Source organism: Apostichopus japonicus, chromosome 12, assembly GCF_037975245.1.
Source record: "Apostichopus japonicus isolate 1M-3 chromosome 12, ASM3797524v1, whole genome shotgun sequence".
In the NCBI taxonomy this organism is placed as follows: Eukaryota; Metazoa; Echinodermata; class Holothuroidea; order Aspidochirotida; family Stichopodidae; genus Apostichopus; species Apostichopus japonicus.
The window spans coordinates 11966658-11992783 of NC_092572.1; the positions used below are offsets into that span (position 1 = coordinate 11966658).

Here is a 26126-nt window from a genome sequence, read left to right on the forward strand (position 1 = left end):
TCTCGCTAACAGGTAATTCAATCTGAACCGTTTATAGATGCAGGAAATTCAAAAGAATCTACTGAAACCAAATCCCACTTCTGACACCATATCAGGGCAAACTTTCACATCTTGCATTTCTAGTGTACTGTACATACTGGTAGGTATTGTAATTTCATTCCATCATCAGCAGAGAAGTTTTTGGCCTAAAATAAGATCAATGATTTTGTGAGATTATGGAAAGTTAAGAAAAAAATAATATATTATCTGCTGTGCACTGTACTTCCCCATTCATAAAATAACCTGAGGACGAAGAAGAAGCTTCCTGTGTCAATATGTGTACAAGGGTCATGCTCATGAATATTTATACTTCTCTTATGAAGCAAGTGAATGTGCACAAGAATGAATGGTGACTATGGAAGCCCATAAATTCCATGTAATCATTGTGCCATAGTTTGGTACATTACTTTGCACAAAATGCTTCAAATTACAGACAAAATATTAGTAGATGATGTATATAGATGTGCAAGACCTTCATGTAAGGTCAATTATCAATGTTTATCTATAATTAAAATAAAATAGTATTCTTATCAACACCTTAAGGAAAATTCTGTATACGTACAGCTGATAACGTATTCATTAAGTATAATTCTAATACATATTCATGAGCAATGTGACAAAAAAGACCAACTGGTGCAAGAGATATTAAGATAGATTGAACAAAAATTTAAATTACAGTAGATAAGAGGGGTTATTAAAAAAAAAAAATTACATGTATTAGTTCATCCAGATATGTAGATATTTGCCAATTCTGATTGAGAAAAAAAAATCGCTTTTCTACATTTGAATTGACATAATCCATTCAATTTGTTTCTTAAAAATGCCAGCTGATATCAGCAATTAATTTCCATGACAATTTTAAGTCTCTTTAATATTAAACAGTTTGGCTTGATTCAGACAGGAATTTTTGTCAAACTATGAACTTCACTCTTTGCGGTATTATACTGTTTTTACATTTGAGATTTTTTCTTTAATATTCAACAAATATAGATTGGTGCCATCCAATTATATTAAATGAGTAAGTCTTAAATTGTAAGTCACCTACAATTCACCCCACCTCCCCCCCCCCCCCCCCCCGAAAGATATAAATTCCTGGAAACTAAACAGTGAGCCATCTGGGCATAACAATATTTTCCAATGATTCAAATGAAAAACAACAACAAAACTGTGGTTATGGCGATATTATTTTCTGAGTACACTGGGAACAAATTTTCATTTACAGCGTTACAAAGAATGGAAAAGGAATTCTGAAATGAAAAGAGAACGCCGTTTGATTTTCATTATTCTGCTGTTTTGTTGTTCGTTCTGTTATTTATATTACCGTGATCAACCAAGGGTAAACAATTTACAGATGGTTTTGGCATGATGCTCCAATAAGTGCAGCCGGTACAGTTTTAAGGTCATCTCTGTGTGACATTTAATTCATTTTTACTGAGGATTTTTCTTCAAATTCAAATGCATGTTATACTGTATGATACTTATCAGGCCACTAAATGTTGCCAACAAAAATATGTCCACATGAAACTGCAAAATATGTTTGGTAACGTCAGTTTCCTATTATTAATATATGACACCTTTCCATATAATTTTCTTCCACTTTGGAAAAATCATGATGGCCAAATTTCATATAGGTTACTATATACAATAACAATTACATGATTTTCAAAGATTTTTAAGTTACAGCTACAGAGTTATATCAATTGTACTGATCATAGCGGTGGAAACATGAATTGGAAGAAGTGCTAGGGAATGAGTCACATCACACACAAAACATTCTTATTATTATTATTTTTTTAAACAAATGACAAATTGAAGTGTAATATATCAAGCAACACAAATGTGGAGAAAACATTTCTACTATTGACATAGTGGTTGGGTACTTTCAAAATACCCATGCACAGCAGTGATGGGGTACTTTCAAAATACCCATGCACAGCAGGAAAATAACAACAGCTCAAACAGCAATCGACACACAAGCTGGAAGGGTGCATGACATGTGCAGAAACCAACTTACTATCCACAAAATAACCGTAATAGTGATACTTGGACTCTGTAAACAGAAAAACAACATCTAGCATAACTGATTAATCTCTTTGTTTTCCTCGTTCAAGCGGATTGATGAGGAGTTTAAGAAAGCTAAAGACGGAAGGAACATGAACCAAAAAAAAAAACAATAAAACATGCAGTGTGCATCTTCAATATAATTGAATAATACTAAAATCAAGAGCAAGAATGGAAGAGAAACAGACAGAAGAGACTAGGAGAGAGAATTCATGTTACCATGGAAACATAACCTGCAAGGAACATCAATATACGAAGCCTTTGAAAGAAAGGTAGAAAGGTAGAAAGGAACAGATAGATTGACTCGGGACTGTGCAGACCACACAAGCAATACGACAAGAGGGACATAAGATCGTTTTCTGTTATTGTTGTTGTTTCATTTTCCACGTTTCGAAACAATTTATCGATCCTTTTGTTCCGATCGAATCAAAGTAAAGAGACCATTCACTGTGACATGCTAAACAGTAAATAAGAAGTTAACTGCATTGTGGGTAAAGATTACGGTATTGTACTACTGGGTGAACAGGGGATCAAAACTATTAACACACTTCTCAAACATTTAATAAAAAAATGCTGTTTCCACATGCAAACTGCTACTTCCACTGGCCTGCCTAGACCGGGGCGTAATTTTCTTCCGGCTCAATCAACCAAATGGCCAAGCTCGGAAACAACATGATGGATTTGGCACCTCAGATGACACCAGAATCTTTCCCAAAGAGAGGGTATTGGTTGCCTAACCTTGGACGTGTCTTCAGCACCTCCTGGGTCTCGAATCTAAGCAAGTAAACTGTTACACCAATCTGTCACTGGGATTTCCAAACACATCACCTCATAAAGGGTTCTCTTTAATATAAACTTTAACCAATCTTAATGAATAAAAAATTTATTATAACAAACTCTCAATGTCAATTGTATCATATACTTCCTACCAAGCCCTAGTGCACACAGGACTTATGCAGTAAATAACACAAATGACATCAATAGAACAAGCCCATTAGCTCTCAAAGTACTTGAATTCAGGTCCACAGACAAAGGCCACTTCAAGAACAGTTCTGTTTTAATCACATGTGCTTCATGATACTAGTAAATGTAAACATTCCAACCTTATGAAACCGTATTGGTTCTTTGATAACACAGATAAAGATACTTGGCTAGACAATGACAATGTGTCCTCAACTGAAACCCCAACAGCTGTTTATTCAGTACTTACAAATGTCTGCATGTAATTTAGTTACATGAATTAAGCAATACATGCTTGGATGTTCTAAGTGATGATGATGTGTCTTTTAGTGTCATGAATAATGCATGGCATGGATTGCACAGGATGAGGTATTGAAATATTGGAATTTTAACATGTCTGGACGAGTGGTCGGAAGGGAATCTACTAAATACACCCACAATAGTACTTGCTGGTATACCTACCATATGATAAACAAAACCGGGGATGTTGTCAAAACAAGAAGATTTTGCTTGGATTGTATTACAGGAGACACAAATCAAACTATCATCTTTAGTGTCAATGCCTGGCAGAGATCTTTATGTTACAAGAGTGACTTTCATAAACAGCAAAATCTTGCTCCATCAGGCAGTTATCCTCATAAATAGTTGTGTCTGTTGGGCTTTCATTTTGAAAATCTGTGATGTCATAGCGGGACTACACGATCAGAAACCTTTCACTCCTTCTTGTATTTCTATTCAGTCACTGTTGATGTGGGAGTGTTTATATTGCAAAATTGATCTCGACGTCCGGATCAGATCCTGGTCTCTGCCACCATCAAAATAGGAGGATCAGATCTACAGCCATGATCTCAGGATCAGATCCTGATGTCGAGATCTGATCGGGATCTAGAGTCTGTTAATCCAGAGCTGCATATCATTCAGATCAGATCTCGCTATACTATGCTTGGTTGTGTTACAATCAACAATATTTTAAAACACAGCAGCTTTGATACAAGATCATCATTAAAACCAACAAAACTTTTGTTACAATTTCTAAGACCAAACTTTACATGACTGTTTTTAAAAAAAAAGCAAATGAAATAGAGGATTTTGGTGTAAATGTGAGGTGGCATCAGGCGTGTAGCCAGGAATTTGCCAAGGAAGGGGCGAAACTGTAGATTCGGCATTGCAAACTATCTAAGCGTACCGCCACCATGATTGGCGCGAAGCGTACAAGAAAATTTTGGCTGGAGATGCCTCCCAGATCGCTGGAAATGGCACTTCCCAGGCCTTGTAAGTTGCATCTTAGCATTTTCTCTTTTGAAAACACTAGCGATATCATAAAAACATTAAAAAAAATAAAAAAATATGCTGAGGGGGGGCGGCTGCCCCCTTCGCCCCCCCTTGGCTACGCGCCTGGGTGGCATTGGTTCAATGACAGGACATTTGCAATGGTGAATGGAGCAAGCTTTTTAAAGACATGCTGTATTTTCAGAAGCCGATGAAAAACTCAAACCATGTCAGTACCTGACACATCCTCGTAACGATTTTCTCTGCCTGAAAATAAAAAGGTCCAACAAGCTATTTTCAAACAGCACCTTGGACTTATATCTATTGACGATTTTTTTGTTAATACTTTTTTATTTTTCTATGCTACCCGACAATATAAACCCATCATAAATTGTAGATCATTTCGCTTGACAAGTCAAGACTCATTTTAAAATTGTTAAACCTCTTCCAGTTTTCTATATATAATTTTCTGATTTCTTTGGTAATAAATTTCTGATTAACAGCAACTTTTGCAATAAATGTTTTAAACGATTTCCTTAAAATTTTCTTTTGAATGTATTTCTCTTGTCTATACTGTATATATGCTACAATTAATACAACAATATCAAGAACATATGAGATACTACGGAGCAGGCTATACTGAATTGCAGCAGGCTATACTGAATTGCAGCAGGCTATATACTGAATTGCAGGTGGCTATAATGAATTGCAGCAGGCTATACTGAATTGCAGCAGGTTATACTGAATTGCAGCAGGCTATGCTGAATTGCAGCAGGCTATACTGAATTGCAGCAGGCTACACTGAATTGCAGCAGGCTATACTGAATTGCAGCAGGCTATGCTGAATTGCAGCAGGCTACACTGAATTGCAGCAGGCTGCACCACACTGTAGCAGCATCTACTATATACCGTATCCATGGCTCCCATGTATTAAAACATATGAAATTCCAGATTCTTTCAAGACCATGGCATTACTATGAAACGTACACACTTTCCTACACATGACCTAAGTGTTAGGCTAACTAAAGTTAGGCATACAAATTCCAAAACTTACTGGTTTGGATATTTACGAGTGACGAGCTTACCTGTCTCCTCACAACCTTAGCTGGCCCAACTCAAATGTCCAATGTATGCTAACAACTTTCGTTAAGTTCTGTTAACGGGGATATTCAAGGAGCCATGGACCCCAAACATGACATGCTGTATATAAAAAAGTTATGGCTATATCCATAATTTTTCACCAGTTTGATTTATGTCATGAACTTCTTAAAAAAAAAAAAATGAAGATTTTCCCTCATTTTTGCTGACTCCAGTTCAAAATTCAAGGACTTTGAACACCTAAAAAAGAGTTTGTAGCCTTTTTCCCTTTTTTTCCCTGAGATTTTTCCATTTTTATAGAGACTTTTTCTGGACAGCATGGTGTACTGCTTTAGCATGCTGTATAATACATACTACACTGTAGTATGTACATTATACAGCATTTCAGGGAGATGTCACCATAAAGCCTTAGAATACAGTCTTGCAATTCTGCAAAGGGCAAGGGTTCATTTTCTACCTTCATTTTGCGTCAATTTCCAATAATTGAGCAATAATTAAACCAATAGTAAAATGGTCACAGATTATTACAGATACTGGTGGTCTATTGTTTGCTAATGCCATGCTATAATAAACTAATGAATTACATTTTATCTTCAATGTCAATACAGATTACTACCTGAAACAATCCTCGTCTGAAACACGTTACCGGATAGAACTGAACAAACGATGCGGTTTTCTTCTTTTATCTGATTAAACACACCGAAGACCACCTCTATGGTACAAACCAAGTCCTAGATAAACTAATTTGGTATGAATGGATTACTGTATACCCCGTTGCCCAATCTGCTCAGTAGAGATTACAGAGCACAGAAATTATCTGGTAAAACATACTGTAGCCAAAATGTGACACAACATGGATGAATTATTACATAAATGTCAAGAATGTATATCAAGTTTGTCATGTACACAGATGTTTCATGTAATTACTGTTTAAGCATTATCAGCAAAATTCAGAATTTTTTTTTGAACACTACAATAACGCGTAGCATAGGCGTAGGAGCCTAATTTGATTTTGGGGGGGGGGGGGGGGGGGCTGTAACGACTTGCCAGAAAAATGTAACCAAATTTTTGGCGCGCTCCGCATGCGTTCAACATCTTAATGTGCATATCATATAGGCATTCTTCGGTTATTACATCACATGCCAATAACATAAAATCATTTTCCTTGTTATTACCCTTCCATATTGGTTATAATTATTGGAGAAGTCGTTACAATAATAACGAAAATAATAATATCAGTTTAACCATTTAAAAACACATTGCAAATTATTATTTTTTTATTTTTTATTTTACCCAGCCCCCCCTCCCCCCTCCTCCTACGCCTGTAGCATGGTGCTGATTACTGTCAATGTCTGTGAGTACTGTTCACTGTAAAAGATACAATCACTTGCATTCATATTACAGTGCATTTAACTGAGGACATATCTTAACACCAAGACCTTACAGATAAATTTGCATAATCTATGTTTCACAAATTATTTATAGATTTTATTCCTTGACTTTCTCCTAAGTTTGGTGAGACCCCCTCACTTTATCTTTTCTTTGTTTTCAGTCAAATTGTATTCCTGTTGAATATTCATTAGCTATGAAAAAGAGTTTTACAACACTGCAGAACTTTATCTATCATTTAACTATATAGCTAATATTCCTTTAGCTATGGTAAAATTGATCTAAAGAATTTTTATCTAAAAGAAAAGTTTATATATCAACTATATAGCTAATACTTCACAGAAATGTATCCATTCCTGGGACATATGACAAGTATAATAAAACTTCCACAGAGGGGAATCAATTAGGAAAAAGAAAACAGTTAAAAAAGGAACAAAAAGAAAGGAAAATCCCCATTTCCCCAAACATACCCCCATTTCAAAAATTATGCCCATGATTAGCTGTTCTACCTTGTATGAGTAGAGAGATCTGTAGATAGTAGATGGCATAAATCTGCTGCTGAAAGCACAGGTCAAGGTAAACCTGCTAGAAATGCTAGCATTTCATGAGAGTAGAATTGAGTAATAATAGTGCACTAATACAGTGGAGATAGGTCAGGCTCCCCCCCCCCAAACCCCATCTTAGTAAACGTTCTAGCAAAACCCTGGGCCGGATCCAAAAATATTTTCAAACATCTGAACATGGATGAGGCAATACTGATGTATTAAGAAAACTTGACAAGACCTTGTGCATCTAGAATTTTAACCATTTTTTAAGAGTCTTGAAAAAGTACAGTAGGTCTGAAGTCAACAGCTTCCCAAAATGGGGAAGCTTGCGTAACTTTAATGTCTGCTAAGTTGAAATTCCTATTTAGAAGGACACTCTTACAAGTACACAGACTAGTCAACTCTCCCGGTTTTACCGGGAGAGTCCCAGTTTGTACTCGAATCTCCCGGCCTCCCAGTTTCATATTCTATTCTCCCGGTTTTTTAATTTTCCATCACTTGCGACATTGCTGAAAAAAGCCATCACTTAGTCCTATGCTTAGTAATTGCCCACAGTAACGCTGAACAGGAAAGGCTATTCAGTGTAGTTCGCAAGAACAGGACAGACAGTTGGTCAAGTCTCAAGTTTGATGTGACTCTATCTAGCATACTAGCCATGAAGTCACAGAACCCAGAGTCCACTGTTCCCTGTTTCAAATGGAAGCCTACTAAAGAAACCCTGTAGAAAGCGAAGCGAGCTGCTGTAAACTACAACAAGAAACACTGATTGGATGATTCTCTCACTGTATTGCATAAGTAGACTATACTTAGTTTGAAGTATTTACCTGTATATCATTTCAGTTGAAAATTACCAACTTCCCTATTTTCCCCTTGTTCTCCCTATTTTTTGGCCCTGAAAAATGTTATTCTCCCTATTTTGGGGTCAAACAGGTTGACAGGTCTGAGTATATGTATTTAAGTCAGTATCATCAGTCTGTACAGACAATGGTTTTGCTACTGATGTAAAAAAAGTCTGTCCTTCACTAAAAAAAAAAAAATTCCTAATTTCTTTGCATGCAGTAAATAAAATAAATATAAAGGGCAAAAAAGGAAAGAAAAGAAAAGAAGAGAGTATAAAGCACAATATAACAAGATACAGAAAACTAACTTTTACCACGTATCCCTTGAAGTTACTAACAGTTAATTTCTGAGAACAAGTCCCCAGAGAAATTCTCTGAAAAACTGTCCCAAACAAAAACCACAAAAGTGATAATCACCAGGCATCCTAGCAACCAACAAACTAAAATTTGTTATTTAAGAGTATATCTCATTTGCAAATGGCAGCAGATTTGCAAACAGGATATTCACCAGGGCAAATCAGAACAACTGTCAGACAATAACGTTTCAGAGTAGTCTCCAGATCAACAAACCATTTTGCTGACACTTACAGTCTGTCCGTCTGAACACAATTGTACAATTAAATTAGGCCATCAGCTGAAGCTCAAAATGTGGCTGTAAAATCAGTTTCGTTCCAGCAACACCGGGTCTAGACTTTAAATGCATTTTTGGGTAGTTTAATGCATCACAAACATTATATCAAAAGTTCTCCAAAAAATTTCCTGCAGTATTTTTGTAAGAAACCTTTGAAATTGGGTATGTTATGTAGACATTACGTGCTACGATGCTATGTATTAGGAACACATGTGCTAACGTTAGATTTGGTACAGTGGTGCATACATACCACTCTTTTCTTATATGTTAAATTACGACTGATAGGCTATATTTTTTTTTTGTATAATAGTTGGGTCAGGGTTACAAGAATGGTGGAAGAGGATTCTGGTCTAAGGGTCAGTGAGGGTTGTTTTCAGGCATTACAAGTTGTGCCCCCCCCCCCTCCATTTTCGCCAAAATGGTAAAAAATCACATTTTCAACTTTGAAATATGAAATACAATTTTTGCACATTATAACTTAAGGGTTTTAATTATAAAAATGTACCACTTTTAATAAACTCAGATATAATGCTTTGTAATAAATCAAATATTTTTAGATTTTCCCCCTATGTTATGAATGCATTTCGTCTGTGCATGTATGCGTAAATATGCGTATATAATGAAAAGTTCCTCTCCATAATTGTTACACTCCCCATCCAAACTGTTCTACAAATGCGACCCCCTCCCCCTCTACTTTACATGTAGCTAAATCCCTAGTTACAATGAGATGTACCAATGCCCCAAGACCAGTGAGCTATTTCTTTTGTATAAATCAATATATAAGTTGGCACACTAAGACGTCATGGCATATCGTAGATGTGAAATAAAGTTATAGTCGGTATATATCCGTTACCTTAGTACTCTTTCTACAGTCTCCTGCAAAACTAGGTACTTTCTCCTTGTTACTGAAACGACATGTTTATAATTCGTATTCCTGCAAAAAGAGTTTCCAAGGGAGTTAACGCATAAAAGAAAAGATCGACAAGGTTTCGAATGGTATTTTGAATAATAATAGTTCTATATTCTACAAATAATATGAATAATAAAGGTGAATGGTACAAATAAGTGAATAACGAAGACAGTTAACTTAAGCCCCAGATATAAAGAAATAATGTATCTATTAAGACTGGGTCGATACACTCAATGGTGTAGTAGAGCTGGGCCTTTGCGATGATTCAAGATACAGGTTCTTCATCAAAAGGCGCGGCGCGGAATTAATAAGTGATTAAAAGTTCATCCAAGGACAGTTGTACTAGTCTTAACAGTATCCACTTCAATTCACTGCATGGAAGTCAGATATGGTATGGAAAAGGGAAAGTCTATTCCGTAGTAGAGGTGAAGATAATTAGATGAAATAAAAGTCACTAAAGACTTGAATATCCTTCAGTCAAAACTTGAACAGATGCACAGAACATATTAACAATATGAATAAAACAGGTAACGAAATGTTACGGCAAACAATAAAGAACCGTGATATTGGAACAGGGTCAGGGGCGATGGTTCCCCAACAACAGTATATAAACCTTTGACTGGTTTCAGGACGCGGTATTTGCGTCATCGTCATCAGTAAATGTAGTTGTGAATATGCAAGAGGTAAAGCATGCCCATAACACCCTCCTCCCCCCTCCCATCCCCTCTAAAAAAAAAGTGTGATTTGAAGAAAATGTGGATATTTATCAAAGGTGTCTGGTAGGTAGGGTAATCTACGTAAAACTACTAATAGCTAAAATGAATATATGAATAAGATCATGTTTACTGGTTCCTTTAAACTCTGGGGAACAAAATAATGACAACATGACTTTGAAAAAGTTAACCCTCTTCACAAACTTCAAACTTGATTAAAATTTCAGACTAAGATATCGAGATTTAACACCATCACAGTTCATCCTCCAAATCATCTTCCCCTGCATCAACAATCTCAACATCTTCTTGGAAGTTGCTGCAATTTCTATATTTACATAGGTCTGTACACGGTAGTTGTGCATTCATTCAGGAACATCTTCCTTTAAGACATTTGCCGACTCTACAGCTACTGCTGACACACTGAAGCAAAACATCTGGGTCAGGTGGCTTCGTCATCCAAGTGATTATAAGGTCATCATTTTCAAGTTTACATCCATGTCCCTCTGGTGAGAGTGCATCAATCCTTGGCTGCAATGCCCTACTGTGAATAGCAGCCTGGTTGGTGCAGCGCTTAACATGCTGGATCAGAGCATCTTTTGTTGGTGGTAAACTCTGCTCTGAGGAGGAGATGAACAGAACACCTTGTACCATGAAATTGGATATTTTTGAGTCTCACATTTTATGATGGGGTACCAATATAATTACAATTCAGCTAGAAATATGTTGCAAATTTCTTTAATAATTTCAATGGAAAGATTAACCTGATATTGCATCTCAAAGCGTTTAGAGAATTTTTTAATTTTCCTTGGGGGAGGACCCCCATATTCCAAAAGTCCTAGATCCACCCCTGAACACTCAATGAACCACACATTGAAGAGAGTACTTTACCTTTCAAGATCTGTATGTCTTCCTTGTCAAGAATTGTATCTAGTTTCTTCAACATAGAGAGTGGTACCTCACTTCAATGGCAACACGGTCTTTTCCTCTAATATTAAAAAAATCTGGGCTCATCTTTTTTCCGCTCTGCTGCTTGTCGAAGCAATACCTTTATAAAATGAAATAAAAAAAGCAAATTGTTTTGCATTTTCTGTTGATCAAAATGTAAGTTTGAACAAATAAGAACTAAGACAATTTTATTTATATAACATGTGATCTGCTCATCTTCTATGGACAAACAAAGACACATTCAAATTTTGCAAACCAGTGTCATGCAAAAAAGAATTAAAACAGGCTTTTTTTGACAGTACAGTACATTATCTCTTAATGTTATGGTTTAAATTATACAATGGTAGATTATATCTGTTACTAATAATAAAGGAGACAGATACTTGTTCATTTTGGTAAAGCTAGACAGGCTGACCATAAGACCTTGCAAACCTAACCTTATTGCACCTTTGTTACACTTATTTTTCTAACTAATATAATATCTCTATCATTCAAATAAAGGGCCACAGTAAGAAAACTATGAAGCCTGTATTTAACACTTAGGCTAGTGCCCCAGATGGAGAATTTGAAACAAATTTCCGTTCCTACCACCTTATAACAAAACAAATCAGATGACCATGCCACTAAGTAATTATATTATGTTCAGGTCCAACACTGTGCCCTTTGACTTGGATTCTATCCCTTAAGAGCTACTGATCTTGCATTATGCAACTTCTCTTAACACTTCAACTATGCCACAGAAGTACAAGTAGAGTCGTGTAGTATGCTTAGGCTTACCTCCATCGAAAGTCTCTGCCTGCTGCAGCTTGTCCCGTTTGCAACGCCTAGTAATGTATTGTTTCTTTTCCCACATATAATAAATTGAACAGGCAATACACCAGAGCTTCTGCTTGGTTTCCTCGATCTTTTCCGTCAATTCTTCGTTTAAAATCATATGGGGTCTCCTCTGGAACTGTCCGTTTTCTTGCAGCAATGTGCTTGCTATCAATGAACCGCCTGTAACACTTATCGTGGAACCCCATCATACTATGCTGTTGAACACACGCTTGATCGTAGTAGGCCATGGAGTAATCAGTAGTACGGCGATATCACTGTCTCCGCCGCTGAGATTAAGCCAATCTTTAGCGCAGGAAGTAACTTTATTCCATCGTTTATTCGTCAGTGCCTTGAATGCTTCAAATTTTACAGATTCAATGTGCACTGAGCACTGTAGATTTCCGTGTGTCGGAGACTGACTAGCGCCCGTGGGAGCCGCCATGTTTGTTGTTTTCTACAAAGATTGCACACAGAACTCATGGCTCATTGGACAATTCATATCACATGGTACAGATATCTCACTGGCGCACAACTTTTGAACGTAAAACGGCAGGTTTCTTAACATACGCAATAAAAAATATAGTTCGATCTTTCGAGCGGAATTGCAAAAAAACTGCAGGAAAGTACATGGAGAACTTTTGGATCATTAATCTTAGTTAATTTATGTATTCAATGCTGTAGAGAAATTTTAGACCCGCAGTTGCTGGAACGAAACAAGCGAATTTCGACCTTCAGCTGATGGCCTAAATACCTTAAATCTTTGGATTGCTTGCCGTTACGCTGCACCTTTGTAGAAAGGATTTTTATAGTATGTCTATAACATCACATCATGACTAGAAAAGCTGACTTTGAAGTTGTTCCAGGGAATTGTTCTTTAACCTAAAAACCTAGAAAGCCAAAGTACAAGTTTTGAAAAAAAAACAACAACAACATAGGATTCTTGTAGTCACTAAGATGAATCCATATACCAGGTACGAAAGTATGAGACTAATTAGGCATCTGGCAATCTGCAAGACCTCTCATGAACTGAAATTCAACAAAATTGGCAAAAGGACTGACGATGCTTGTAACTAACAAGTCCTGAATTTCAAGACAAATTGACTCAGGGCTTAAGGTAATCAACACCACCCACTGATGCTATTTGTATCCAAGTTTGCTTTTATATGCCCTCATTTTAACGAAATCATGGCAAAGGACTGCTTACAAAACAAATATTAATATTGTATACCTATACGGTAACTTACAGCATGTTCATAATCGAGTTTAATGCCTACATGTATACTTAAATCCAGGAGTGTAGAGAGCCCAGTTGAATCCTAGATATATGTGGTTTCTATCTAATATACTGAACACTGCAGTATAACCAGTAGTGTAGAGAGCCCAGTTGAAACCCTAGGTATATGTATTTTCTCTCTAATATACTGAACACTCCAGTATAACCAGGGGTGTAGAGAGCCCAGTTGGATCCTAGGCATGTAGTTTTTATCTAATATGTACTGAACACTCCACTATAACCAGTGCTAATATTTTTCATATTTTTTATAATGCAATGTCAGCTAATTAGACTTACTCAAAGCATCCATGGTGGTGCTGAACTGTCTCATGTCATGCTCGGCAGGTTCTCTGTCAACTTGACGCAAGTACTTGGCCGTCGTGGGAGGAAACGAGTGCATGGCCAGCTTACAGTATTTCTCCCGAATCAAGAGGGCTTGAACCAAGGACTCTGATGCAACATGGAGGTCCTCTAGTGGGACCTAGCAAGGGTAACAGAAAGGAAGAAAAAGAAGAATGAAACAAAAAAGGAATAAAATGAAGAAAAAAAGACAAAAGAAAAAATGAAAATGTCAATAGCTTACATTTAGTCGCCTGTGCTTTATAACTAATATGATCTTAATGCCAGACTTGTTTAGCTTGGTACGGATTCACTTGAGTACTACAAGGACAAAGCTACACACTTTGTTAAGGACGCAACTTGTTGAATGTTTTGCTCATAAAAATGGAAATAGTTTCATCCAAACTGAAGGGGTTTAAGGTACTTACCCGCTGCCAACCTTTGACCTCTTTCGTAATATACCATTCTACCATTGCAATCTACCATTTGTAATCTACTGTACACATACATGTAATATTCATGGACTTTCTACTCTTTCATTGTGAAATAGCTGTTCTGGGTTAAGAATGGACCACATGACAAGGGTGTTTTATATATATATATATCTATCTATATTGTATATATATATATATATTATATCTATATATATATTTGATCATATTTCAAATATGTGTATCGCTGACAAAGACAACATTCAAGACGCTGTACTCTCTGTTGTACCATCGCACGACCAAACTCGAGGGAAAGGAGGGAAGGAGGGAGGAGGATGAAGGAGAGAATTACCCCGCTAGTGTCTTCACCACTGATGGATACCCTTTGGAACTCCAGTCCGTACATTCCTCCCATGTCACTGTCATCGTTGGATCGCGGTGATGCAGACGAGCCGCCATCCACCGGTTCTGCTCGTTCTGATAATGTCCGTTGTCTACGGAGGAGGATGAGAAGAAGGTAATATGGAAAATGAATCAGGAATAATGGTCATTTTAATCCCAAATAGAGCAATTTTCAAGATTCTTCTGACAAGTACATTCCAAGCAAGCATGCATGATATATCAAATTAGGTTTTTTTTATTCTATTGCTTCCTCAAATTCAGAGAAAAGAATGACTACAAATTTGATATGTTCTACTATTGCTATGGATACCTGGCTTAATTTCTCCCCCCTGGTACAGTAGATCTATAAGCAGTGAGATAGAAAATCTAAGTGAAATGATGGCCGATTACTATTCATTCTAATTCCTGTAGCTTGACATGATAGGCAGGAACTACAATTAAACACATTAATGTGATGAATATATAAAACAATGTTCACTGACACAGACTTTGACAATTTACAAATATAAACACAGATGAGCTAATTACTGTGTTCATATTGTTGAAAATATTGACACTTTGTTGCTAACATTAAGAAGAAATGAACATTCCAAAACTTACTGGTTTGGATATTTACGAGTGTCGAGCTTACCTGTCTGCCCACAACCTTACCACTCTCCTTCTACATAGAGGGCGCACAGTATTCAAAGGTTAACAGTTCATTCTAGGCACAGAGAGTGCTAAGGTTGTGAGGAGACAGGTAACATCTAATGAGGTAAAGAGTATACGTCATCGATATTTACCCCAGATTTTAGCATGCTCAAAATTGCCAGAAGTTTTTCAAAAGTACTTTCCTGGTGTTTTGCTGCAAACAAATACAAATTATTCTCAGACACCAAGTGCTGAGGGTTGTTCCATTAAGCATTTGAAATCTTTTGGAAAAATACTACAAAGTAGGAGTACTACAGTATAGCTGGATATTTCTCAGATGACATTTGGAGCTAAAAATGACCCTACAAGTTGAAAAAATTTCATCGACAAATCTAATTCTGTGACAGATGAACAGGTCGATGATGTAACAGGATGCTATAATCCAATAAGCTAGGGAGTAAACCACAAACTTCGCTCCAATTCTAGTAATGTTCTGGTAGTCCCTCGTACAGTATTTGGACCACATTTGGTGAGCAGGCTTTTGGTGTTGCTGGTCCCCACCTGTGGAAATTCTCTTCCTTCTGATCTCAAAATGTGCTCCTCGGTTGGTCTTTAGAAATTGTTAACTTATCTTTTTGAGAAAAGCTTTTAATGTCTAAACTGTTCTGCTTTTCCATCTGGATATTTTATGTTTGTTTCCTAATATGTTTTTACAAAATTAAAATACAATTATAACTAAAACTTGTTTTATCTTTCTTTGAATAAAATGATACATCAGGCAGAAACATTTACCAAATTTATAGACCCTGGCCGGGTCACAACTTATTATGATATTCAACTTGCGATCCAAACTTGCATGCTGTCCTTGGAGATGAGTGATGTAGTATGCGACAAGGTTCCAGTCAATGTGTAAAATCTGTCCCACTTTTCTAATATTGACTGAATCAGGATATTTAATTTACTCATGAAGAATATAAAGCTATGGACATGCAAGTTTTGTATTAAACAACCAATTCAATTGGTAACTTTATGGGAGAGAAATCCCTATGATTTAACAAGTGTTATAAAAAAATCTAAGAAAGAAATCTCCACACCTTTGTCTTTGTCCTTCTCCAGTTTATTCCTTACCCCCTTCCCTTAATCCTCTTTTTGTCCCTCCACTGTTTATCTCCTACAGTACCTCTCCTCTTCCCCTGCTGGTTTCTTTCTTTCTTCTCTCCATCCCTTGTCTACTAATCCTCTTACATCTATCTCTTTGTGTTCACCATGCTCATTAACCTGTCTGTATTATGTGCATGTTTTTGTCCCTTCTGTTACTGTTACTTGTCATTTAGCCTTTGGAAAAGATCCTGCTAGGATCGAAACGTCAGGCCAACTTACTTTTACACAAAGAAAAATCGAACTGATTTATTGTTCCTAGGTGAACGTCTGGAGTGAAACCACATCTCAAAAATGCGGTTCCAATTTGATAATGATGCACTTGTGCAGGATGGCAAACTTAAAGAGTGGAAATTCAACCTTCAAATAGCACTAGTTTTAAAAGCCGTTTTAAATAAGAGATAATTTGCATTATTTCACAGCATTCGATGATATTGTGTATACATGTACAGTATATCCCAAAACTTACCCGATTTGGGGTACCTTCTTCGCCACCTGGTTTACCTGTCTCCTCACAACCTACCCACTATTGTTCTACCGCCAGGTCACTCTAGGCACGGTATCTGAGCAGCGGGAATCTGGTAAGTTGCGAGCAGACGGGCGACAAAGTGACGTAAATTACCGGCATCAGTACTGTACATATAAACTGTAAGATGAGAAGCACACTGGATTATACTGTATGAAAGGGTGAAAAGCACTCACGACACAGATGGCGAACTCCCGTTCTGGAAAAACCCGAGTCCTGCGTTGGTGAGAAAGCGAGAACTACGGAAGGACACAGTGTAGAGTAAGTTTTTGGAGAGAAGCACAGCAGCGGTTGATTGGTGAGATTATAACGGTAGATGGATGTTAATTTGAACACAGCAAAGATCCATGAAAAAAATGAAGATAAGGGTGGCAGAGTGCGTAGAGCACGAACGGCAGGGAAAGAATGAGAGAGAAAAAAACACACGAGAAAAACATGAATTATGCAAATTAGTCTAAGAAACAAATCTACATATATGTACTGTATGAGTTGAGAGTGAAAACGGAATAATTATAGCTTAATTGCTCATTATTACAATGACATTGCTTTTTGTCTTTTTTCTTGTCTGTTTTTCTAATTTTTCGTCGAAAAGCTTTCAATGTTTGAATACAGAGCTGGTATATATATATGCCAAGGAAAGAAAAAGGCGATCTTAAGCATTACTGTACCCTATGTAAGTTCCAAAGTTTCCAAGCTTAGTAATGGACCTGGTGGTTAGAAGGTGTGTGTTTACACTAGATGGTATTTATTGAACATAAAAGTTTCCGAAGACATTGTTAAGTGTATGATGAGCTAATTAAAAGCAGACTAGCATAATATCATACTGTATCTAGCTAAGAAGTTATTATCTCTCTTCACATCAACCCACTTGCAGTGGAAAATGGATATAAGGAGGATTTAGGGAGGGTGGGGGTTGGGGGCATGGGGTTGGGGGCATGGAAGGGAGAGATACACAAAAACAGAGTATTAATACTGGTACAAATTGACCATTAATTGCTGTTTGGCTTTAAAAGGTGCACAATATTGATCAATTTTTTGCAAAATGTACTTTCTTACAGCTTGTACAATATTTCAGAAATACAATGAGATGAAATGCTATAATTCAAGAATATCAAGGCCTCTCAGTACAGGGGAAAAATGCTAATTGAGACTGGCTGACTGTAAATTGCCTTTTGAAAATATATGCAGCATATCAATGACCATATCTTGAATCTGTAGCATATTTGGGAACAATCCTGCTGACCTTTAACCCTTGCATTGTGAATACAGGAAAGGAGAAATGAAACTTCCTGTTACACTGTATCAGCAAAGTTCAAGTACTGTATATTAAGTACTAGAGTCTGTATTATAAATACTGGATGTCTTTATTTTTTCTCTTTGGCATAATATATACTCTAAGCTGGATTCATACAATGAAAAACTTTTCTCTCTATGAACTGTAAATGTCTGGTTGGATCAAAAATAAAAAAATAAATCAAAAATTCAGAGAACATTAATACATGTTGGATAATGCTTCCTTGAAAGAAACATACTATCAGCAATAATCAATAAAATATAATTAGTTTCTACGACATATATTAACATTTAAAGCTCCACCGAAGAGGAAAAGAAATCGAGAAACCCTTGCAAAGTTTGTTTTTAAAGATACATTTGTTAATGTCTGAATCGTACAGTAAATTTCAGTAACTAAATTATTACAGAAATCACCAAGGTTTGTACTTGCGGAATTAAACCAACTCATCCTTTGTGATATGCAGCCTACAGAAAGTCTAAAAGCCTAAATAAAATCACCTGTTTTGGATGTTTCTAAGTGATACTACTGTACTTACTTTCTTTACACCACAGTAGCCATCTACAAAAACCAAGCCTAGCCCATTGGTGGTAACCATTCTTCATTGTTTGAAGCCAACAATCTTTCCTTACTGGAAGATGGGGGATGTTTTTCACCCCTCCTTTTGCATCAATCAGCCCCTCCCCCCTTCCCCTCCTCTCACAACTTGTCTTTGGTTACCTCTGACATTGTAGGAATAACCACTTTTTAGAGGAATCACCAATTGTTGACCATAACAATGAGTTATATTTCGATGGACTATCTCTAACCACCACTCTAGCCCTGATACAAAAAGAAAGAAAACGTAAATTTAATCTCATAATGGACACAGGCTTTAATCCTTGTCTCCATTTTGTTTCTGATCTATTCTGTTATTACAACATAAAATTTATTGATGGCTTCAATTTCATGGGCACTGCCAGCATTTTTAAGCAAATGGACTAAATATCTAGCAACAAAACAGATCTAGAAAGATTTTGACATTGAAAGCAAGAATAATCAAAATACTTGTAGGAAAGTGTTTTAGTTAATTGACCAGTATTATCTACCTATGAGGGCAGTTATAATACACTCTATCACCTCGTGCAAAATGCAGATAATTTACTTCAACTCTAACCTCTGATATTTCAGCTGTTTTTCTACGGCAGTTCTTTTCTCTTCACTGCTCTCGATGGGAACGTCATCTGGAAACTCATAGTTGGCGGACCGGGACTCGTCGTTCCGGGAACTCTCTGCGTAGACTTTCTGTGCCAAGTCTTCATAGGTTTTGTCCATGGGACTGGGCTTGTGCTTCGGAAAGGTCTCGCAGTTCTTCGAGGAAAAGTGGGTCAGAGCTGTCGATAGATAGATGATGTCAATATTAAAGAACATTTATAAATTTAAATTTTTTTAATTTACTGTGGTGTTTTTATTCTCTAATATTAGATACTGGTATGACTGCTACATATATATAGTATATAGTACAATTATGCAACTTTTGGTTCAAAAACAAATCCTTTGAAAATCAGATTTACACCATTAGATAACTCCACTCTCTGAATAGAAAGAAATATATTGTAATAAATAGTGTTACGCTGTACATGCTCACTGATGGAATTAAGAGGACAATACCTTCAGTAATAAATGATAATTTACACTTAGTAAGTTATACCCTCACAAAGCTGTACTTCTGAATGACGTTGGAAGCCTATAGTACAAAAGCAATTGATTTAGCTTGTTTTGGCCTGCAATACACTGTCCAAGGTCAAGGTCTCTGTCTGTGGGCTTGGTAATGCACTTTCAAATAAACAATGTAAGGCTGATGGCTGATAGAAATTTTCTATTACTATACTTAAGGTATTCAGGATAACTGTTGTTCACATTTCGTTAATTTTTCCCCCTTTCATAATTTTGGAAACGCATTCTTGATCTTGGTTAAAATCCTTAAATTTTCCGGGGCCATTGATTTGGCCAATTCTCTGCATCTATCCTGTTCATGGAATACAACAGGTTCGCAGCTGGTAGGTCTTAAGAAATATCTATTCTTAAATAAGAGGATTGTCGGGCTCATTGAATGGGAAATATATCAGTGAGGGAACAATTTGGTTATACTGTAGGTTAATTGTAATTGAAAGCATATATGTATGTTGATTGTAGGCATTTAATAGAGGAGTGTAATGGATAATAAATTGATCGCATTTGTAAGATTGATTTGGCCATTCGAATTGCATTCTGATCTCCCAAAACCACCTCTCCAAGATATATCAGTTTGTACCACCATTTAATATAGACCCCTCCTCTCCTATCCTCATGATCCTCCCCATTCACATCCCTTCCTACATACAGTATAGTATCACCCTGTGTACTCCAGCCCCCTTCCATACCTCTCCACAATGTTCAGTATGCGTGTTTACCACCCTGTCTGCCACACCCACTATCCACAATAATTGCTCAATTTGTACCACTCTGTAGACTTCAGTCTCCCCACCCCCACCCCATCCCACATCCAACATACTGTACATACCTCTCCACAATGTATGCTCAGTTTGTGTGGTACCCTATAGACAACAGTCTCTTGCATGTACTGCTCTCTCCACAATACCAAGATGCCAAATCTGTACCATCCTGTAGGCCACACCCCCTATAGTCTACACCCTATAGGCCACATCTTGTAGACCACACCCTCCAGCTCCCACACCCCAGATATCTCCCTGGAAGGCATATGTCCAATTTGTGTCACCAAGACCCTGTAGACCATTCTCAATTAACAGATCTTTAACATAAGTACATGTCAAGGGCTGATGATTGCAAATACCCTTTTAGCTAATTGTCTTTTGTCTTTAATTAGTCCCTTTGAAATTAATTAGCCACTCAACTTGTGCTTCCATAACAACCTTTTACTACAGGGTAGAATGAAATATTATGTACGGCATACACTTACTTACATACACAACAGTATGTACCAGGGATATTATAAAGTGCAGTACAAATTAATACACGGCTGACAGAATCACAGTGGAGTTTAACAATTACAAGCAGACACAAAATGGAAAAAGAACTGTACAAACTAGCTCATTTGTATGCAACTAGTATACATGGCAATCCACTCAGTCATGCTATACAGTTAAAACTAAGCAAGGCAGATTATTATAAATTATTCACAGTATTGTATGTAAAACATATCCTGGACACCTGCCATTGAATCCACTTAAATCCCTTGTATCTGATACAAGCTGCATACAGTTATGAATACATCGCACAGAGCGTTCTATTTAGAGTTCTGTGGAAGGATCAGAGTTTAATATGTTCATAGCTACTGTATATATGTATACTGATGTTATTTACTTCACATTTATACTGTACTTGACTACATATATCATGTCTATACCCGTAGCTTTTAACATGATATTTAATGGGAGCTCTAGGTCACGCCATACATTATTTTTCAGCATTTAATCAACATCAGCTTGATCATCTAGTACTATACAGCTAGATGCTATCCTTGTACTTTACAGTGTACTCAACAGTGTACGTGCAGTATAAGTTTACTTGACAACTGTACATCTACAGTATTCCAAAATGTACAGTACTGTAAGTCCTATATGATATTAAATACATACTACTGTGGGAACTATACATACAGTAATTAGCTGAATAATTTCATGAAGTAAATTCTTTAGGAATATGCAGGGCAGGGCATGATCATTATATTTGATGCAATAGACTAATTAAAAGATTCATCTATGTAGGCACAATGTAATTACATGCAAAGGTAAACCTATAACCAATTTCAATTGATCACGGTATCCCCTGGGATCCCTCGTGTGAGAGGCGGTCAGTGGTTTGTGACACTTGAGGGCGTTAGCATACCGATGGGGGGGAGGAGGGGCAGGGGGAGTCTGGGGGGCATGGTCAGCCGGAAAATATTGCGAAACATCTAAATGTCAATCGTGATCATCCTAACAATGTATTAGATACAAATTTTATTTTAAATAGGCATATAAGAAATTGTATTTGTTGCTTTTAATTTAGTGTTTACACACACGTTTTTTAGGTTTAGTGACAGATGGTCGCATGGGTTACAAAGTTGGATTGATTCCTTCTCTGACACAGTGAGGCGGAGATGTCCGTAATATTTTGTGAGGCTGTTGGAAAAACACAGAGGGGCGACCACGGTCTCACAAAATGAATGCCAAGGGAAACCCTGTTGGTTGTGAGTCTGTGAATGTTAATTACTCTGAAGTAGACTACTGTATACCTACCTATACAGTTACGTAGATAGATTAGGCAGAGACATGCAGAACATTAAATGGATATAGGTAAGAAATATATGAGACTCATCCCTGAGGTAAGTAAATCATTAAAATAACTACATTTCATGGTGTATTTTACACCATTTATTTCAAACATTAATTGCTGGTCAAACTCAAATGACCTCTGATCTAAACCTCTGATCTAAACCGAGAATCAGCATGTGTATATATTTATCATTACAGGGGCACCTATTATATAATACCATCCAACATTCAGATTAATTTAATTTTGTTTTCAGAAGCTAATATTATTACAAAATCATGCTGTAACTTTTTCAATTGGCCAGTGCTATTGATGTGATGTGACATTGACATCTCTCAATAAACAATGCTCGGGCAAGCAGTCGTTAATAAAGGGAAGATTGACACATTGCATTGATCACATTCATGAAAGCTATGCACAGTTGTACAGTATGTATGTATGTATGTATGTATGTATGTATATGTGATCTTCCCGCAAGCAGGAACTCGCGAAAGAAGCCATGGAGGCTTGTAGACTCGCAAGCTGACCGAAGCCAATCTCTCGGCACACATCCATTTAACGTCCATGTCGGGAAGTTGTTATTGAACAACACCCTTGCCAGACGACACACATTGCTGTCGGCGGGGAATCGAACCGGGGATCTCATGACTGGGAGACGCCGGCGTTAACCACTAGGCTATACACTCCGCCTCCCTTATTGGGTTTATTATGGCTCCCTTATTGAGTTATCTTGTTTACCATAGGTTTTGTTAGATCTATTAATAACCATCTTAATAACAAAAGCAGGTGAAAACTAATTTACTCCTGAAACCAAATCCACACATACCAAGTTTAAGTGAATGTAAGCTACTCAAATAGTAAATTATGTTTAAATAAGCTTCTCAGCAAAGGGTGTTTTTATACGCATACAAACACACGCACATGCACACATATACTGTAGGCATAAATGCCCATCACTATTGCTTGCACAGAATTCCTTTTGCCTTTGTGAAAGGAATCAATTTATAAGTCAAATCCCCTAAAGATGCATTTGAGATTTCTTTAAATCTTTTTGCACGAACAAAAGGAAAGCTTGCAACATTCTGTAGGATGTCGCACTAACTATTGGACCTCATATTCTATAAGTATTTGAATCCTTGCATGCAGCCATGTTTGGCTTTATTCTGATCCATTCATTTACTCTAGAATAAACCTTGCAGTACTTACCAACGTGTACTATCACCATGTACATTTGTATACAATAGTTACTGTATGTACACTATGTGTGCAATTCCTTCTAACTGCATTTGAACAGACTACAGAAAATTAGTTTGATTCCTACAGAACTATTGTACAGAGAAAACTGACATTTTGAGCTACAAATCCTCTGCCCACCTTTCGGCTGTCGTCAACAAATGTTTCGCAAAATCATAACCCACAAATCAGATTACCTACTGTACGTACACACACACATACCTGAAACCTGCTTGAAATTTGCACAGTACTACGTAGCTCGTTACCAATGACACACACGCAAGGGGAACCTTCCGTAGTCGTTGCTTCAAGATTTGATAACGAATAAAGCCTCCATTCCTTGACAATGCAAAATGACAACAGATCTTAATTACTTCAGCGTCACCTACGCTAGGATCTTTTCTTGTGGACTCCAAAGTAGAAGCAGGTGTCCTTGCTCGGACTACCTATGCTCGGTTTATCTTTCTACTTAAATGAACATTCGAGTATCTTTTCAAATTCTGGAGGTAATTTATTCTGTAAATGAACATGGCCGATTTATCCAGAATGCAAGCTGCATACTAACATACATCTAGCAGCAGAGTCAGGTCACTACTGAATACTCAAAAAAGAAAATCAAATCACAAGTTTTGTGAGCCGACTTCGATGTCGCATCTCTTTCTTTGATCGATGAGATAATAGAACGGCTGCAAGGTGAGAAACGAGGAAGTTCTGAGGGATTGTTGTAAACTGTGATACGGCTCAGCTTCTATGCATCTCGAGAACGGGGGGGGGGGGGGGTGGGGAGGAGAGCACTTACTCCATGGTGGATGTATTCCAATCTCAGCTGCTTGATAAATTAATTGAATCCTTGACTTGCAATTTAAGGGAAAGGAGATTATAAACCTGAACAAAGTCCTTTCCTTTATCATACTCCCAGGGCAGTGTACAGTACAGTAGGTAGGAATGTCAATATATATAGTAAACTACTGTACTAGGATTGAGGGTATATAATACAACACGGAAGAGCTGCGATAGTATTAAACTTAAAGACTAAATTACAGTATTTATATATATATAGTAGTACTGTGTTTATTCTGTATTAAAGTGAGCTGTTTTGTAGATATTGTAATACAATGCCATTTAAGGGACAGAAAGATCATGTTATGTCATATATGTAACAATACAGGAGAATTAGGTGTGTGAGATATATACATGTACAGACTACCTCTGAATCTTGAAAAACATTTAAAAAAAATCAAGTACACAAATGTAAAAAATTCGTAGAAGTTTAGATGCTAGCTTTTGTTTGAGAGAGAGAGGGAGAGAGTTCTAGAGAAAGGAAACGCTTAAATTTCATATAAGATACATTAATGATCTATTATGATGCCAAATGCGTGCGTTAAAGCTTTCTGCACACTGTGACTTCATTTGGGACAGTTGCAGCGGGGCTCTTAACATACACTAGCCGCACATGAAAACATGACCAAAGTGTTCTTTTTTCATCAGTTTTTATCAGTTACAAGTTAAACAAGCCTATGTATATCTTATTTCATTTTTGGTCAAGGATATCATCATATACAGTATATACCTAAAAGTTAAATTACAGAATTGGTACGGATGATGTGATTTACAGTTGTGTGTCTGCAACGATATTGCACAGATTATTTACATAATTTGTAACTAGTTGACTAGTTGAAGCCAATTGAATATTCATGCATTTGGTGGGAGAAACTTGTGTACACCACACGAGGGAGCTGTACCAAACAGACCGTGTAACTTGACTAATGACTACGATGGGTGATATCATAATGTGTTTGGACCGGTGCACATATTCATACCCAAGGAGCTTAAACCTGAACACGGGTACAACCTGCAGCATGCTTTTATTAATATTTATGTATCAGTTCTTGGTATTATGACATAATGCGATCAATTCTGTTCACATGTTAAACTGTGTCTGCTGTTATCTTTTTATGATCAATCAAACCTAATGATTAATATCCCAAAGGAGCTGATGGTGTGCATGGATACTTTGAATATATTCCTCAGACACCTCTGAGTTTTAGTCATAGTACAGTATATGACTGGATATCTACACAGCCATCGTATTTACACAGAAATATCGTATAGTACGTGTTCAACCAACTTTACTGAGTAAACACTGAAAAGGAAATACATGTATTTCAAGCTGTAAAACCAACACTGAAGAATGACAATGACTGGATTTATGCTTGTATCTATACATACTCACAGGACCCTTGAAACTCGGGAGGGTTGTAAAGGAACATCCCCCCCCCTCTCCCCTCCTGTACTGCCAATTAATCATTCCACA

The 26126-nt window shown here is 36.9% G+C and overlaps 1 protein-coding gene and 1 long non-coding RNA gene across 10 annotated transcripts in view; both read right to left on the reverse strand.

Annotated features, from left to right (window-relative positions):
• The window catches only part of LOC139976763 (AMP deaminase 2-like), a 61385-nt gene that overhangs the window by 22081 nt on the left and 13178 nt on the right, over nt 1–26126 (reverse strand). For 3 of the 8 annotated variants that reach the window (XM_071985503.1, XM_071985506.1, XM_071985504.1), the window contains exons 2-6: nt 19422–19638; nt 17151–17213; nt 14611–14752; nt 13786–13969; nt 2054–2089 (exon numbers count right to left, since the gene is read on the reverse strand). In XM_071985503.1, coding sequence (XP_071841604.1) covers nt 2054–2089; nt 13786–13969; nt 14611–14752; nt 17151–17213; nt 19422–19638 — 642 coding nt within the window. Of the gene's footprint in view, nt 1–2053; nt 2090–4566; nt 4597–13785; nt 13970–14610; nt 14753–17150; nt 17214–17642; nt 17682–19421; nt 19639–24034; nt 24361–26126 lie in introns of those variants that run through there. The other 5 variants (XM_071985505.1, XM_071985499.1, XM_071985500.1 and 2 more) reach the window with 5 other exon arrangements.
• Nucleotides 9827–12970, reverse strand: LOC139976765 (uncharacterized). Of its 2 annotated transcripts, none has more exons than XR_011796248.1 (3): nt 12177–12970; nt 11343–11499; nt 9827–11066 (listed from the first exon to the last, which is right to left on the reverse strand). It is a non-coding gene; the product is annotated as an uncharacterized lncRNA (long non-coding RNA). The 2 variants fall into 2 exon arrangements; XR_011796247.1 differs by having other exon boundaries at nt 9827–11071.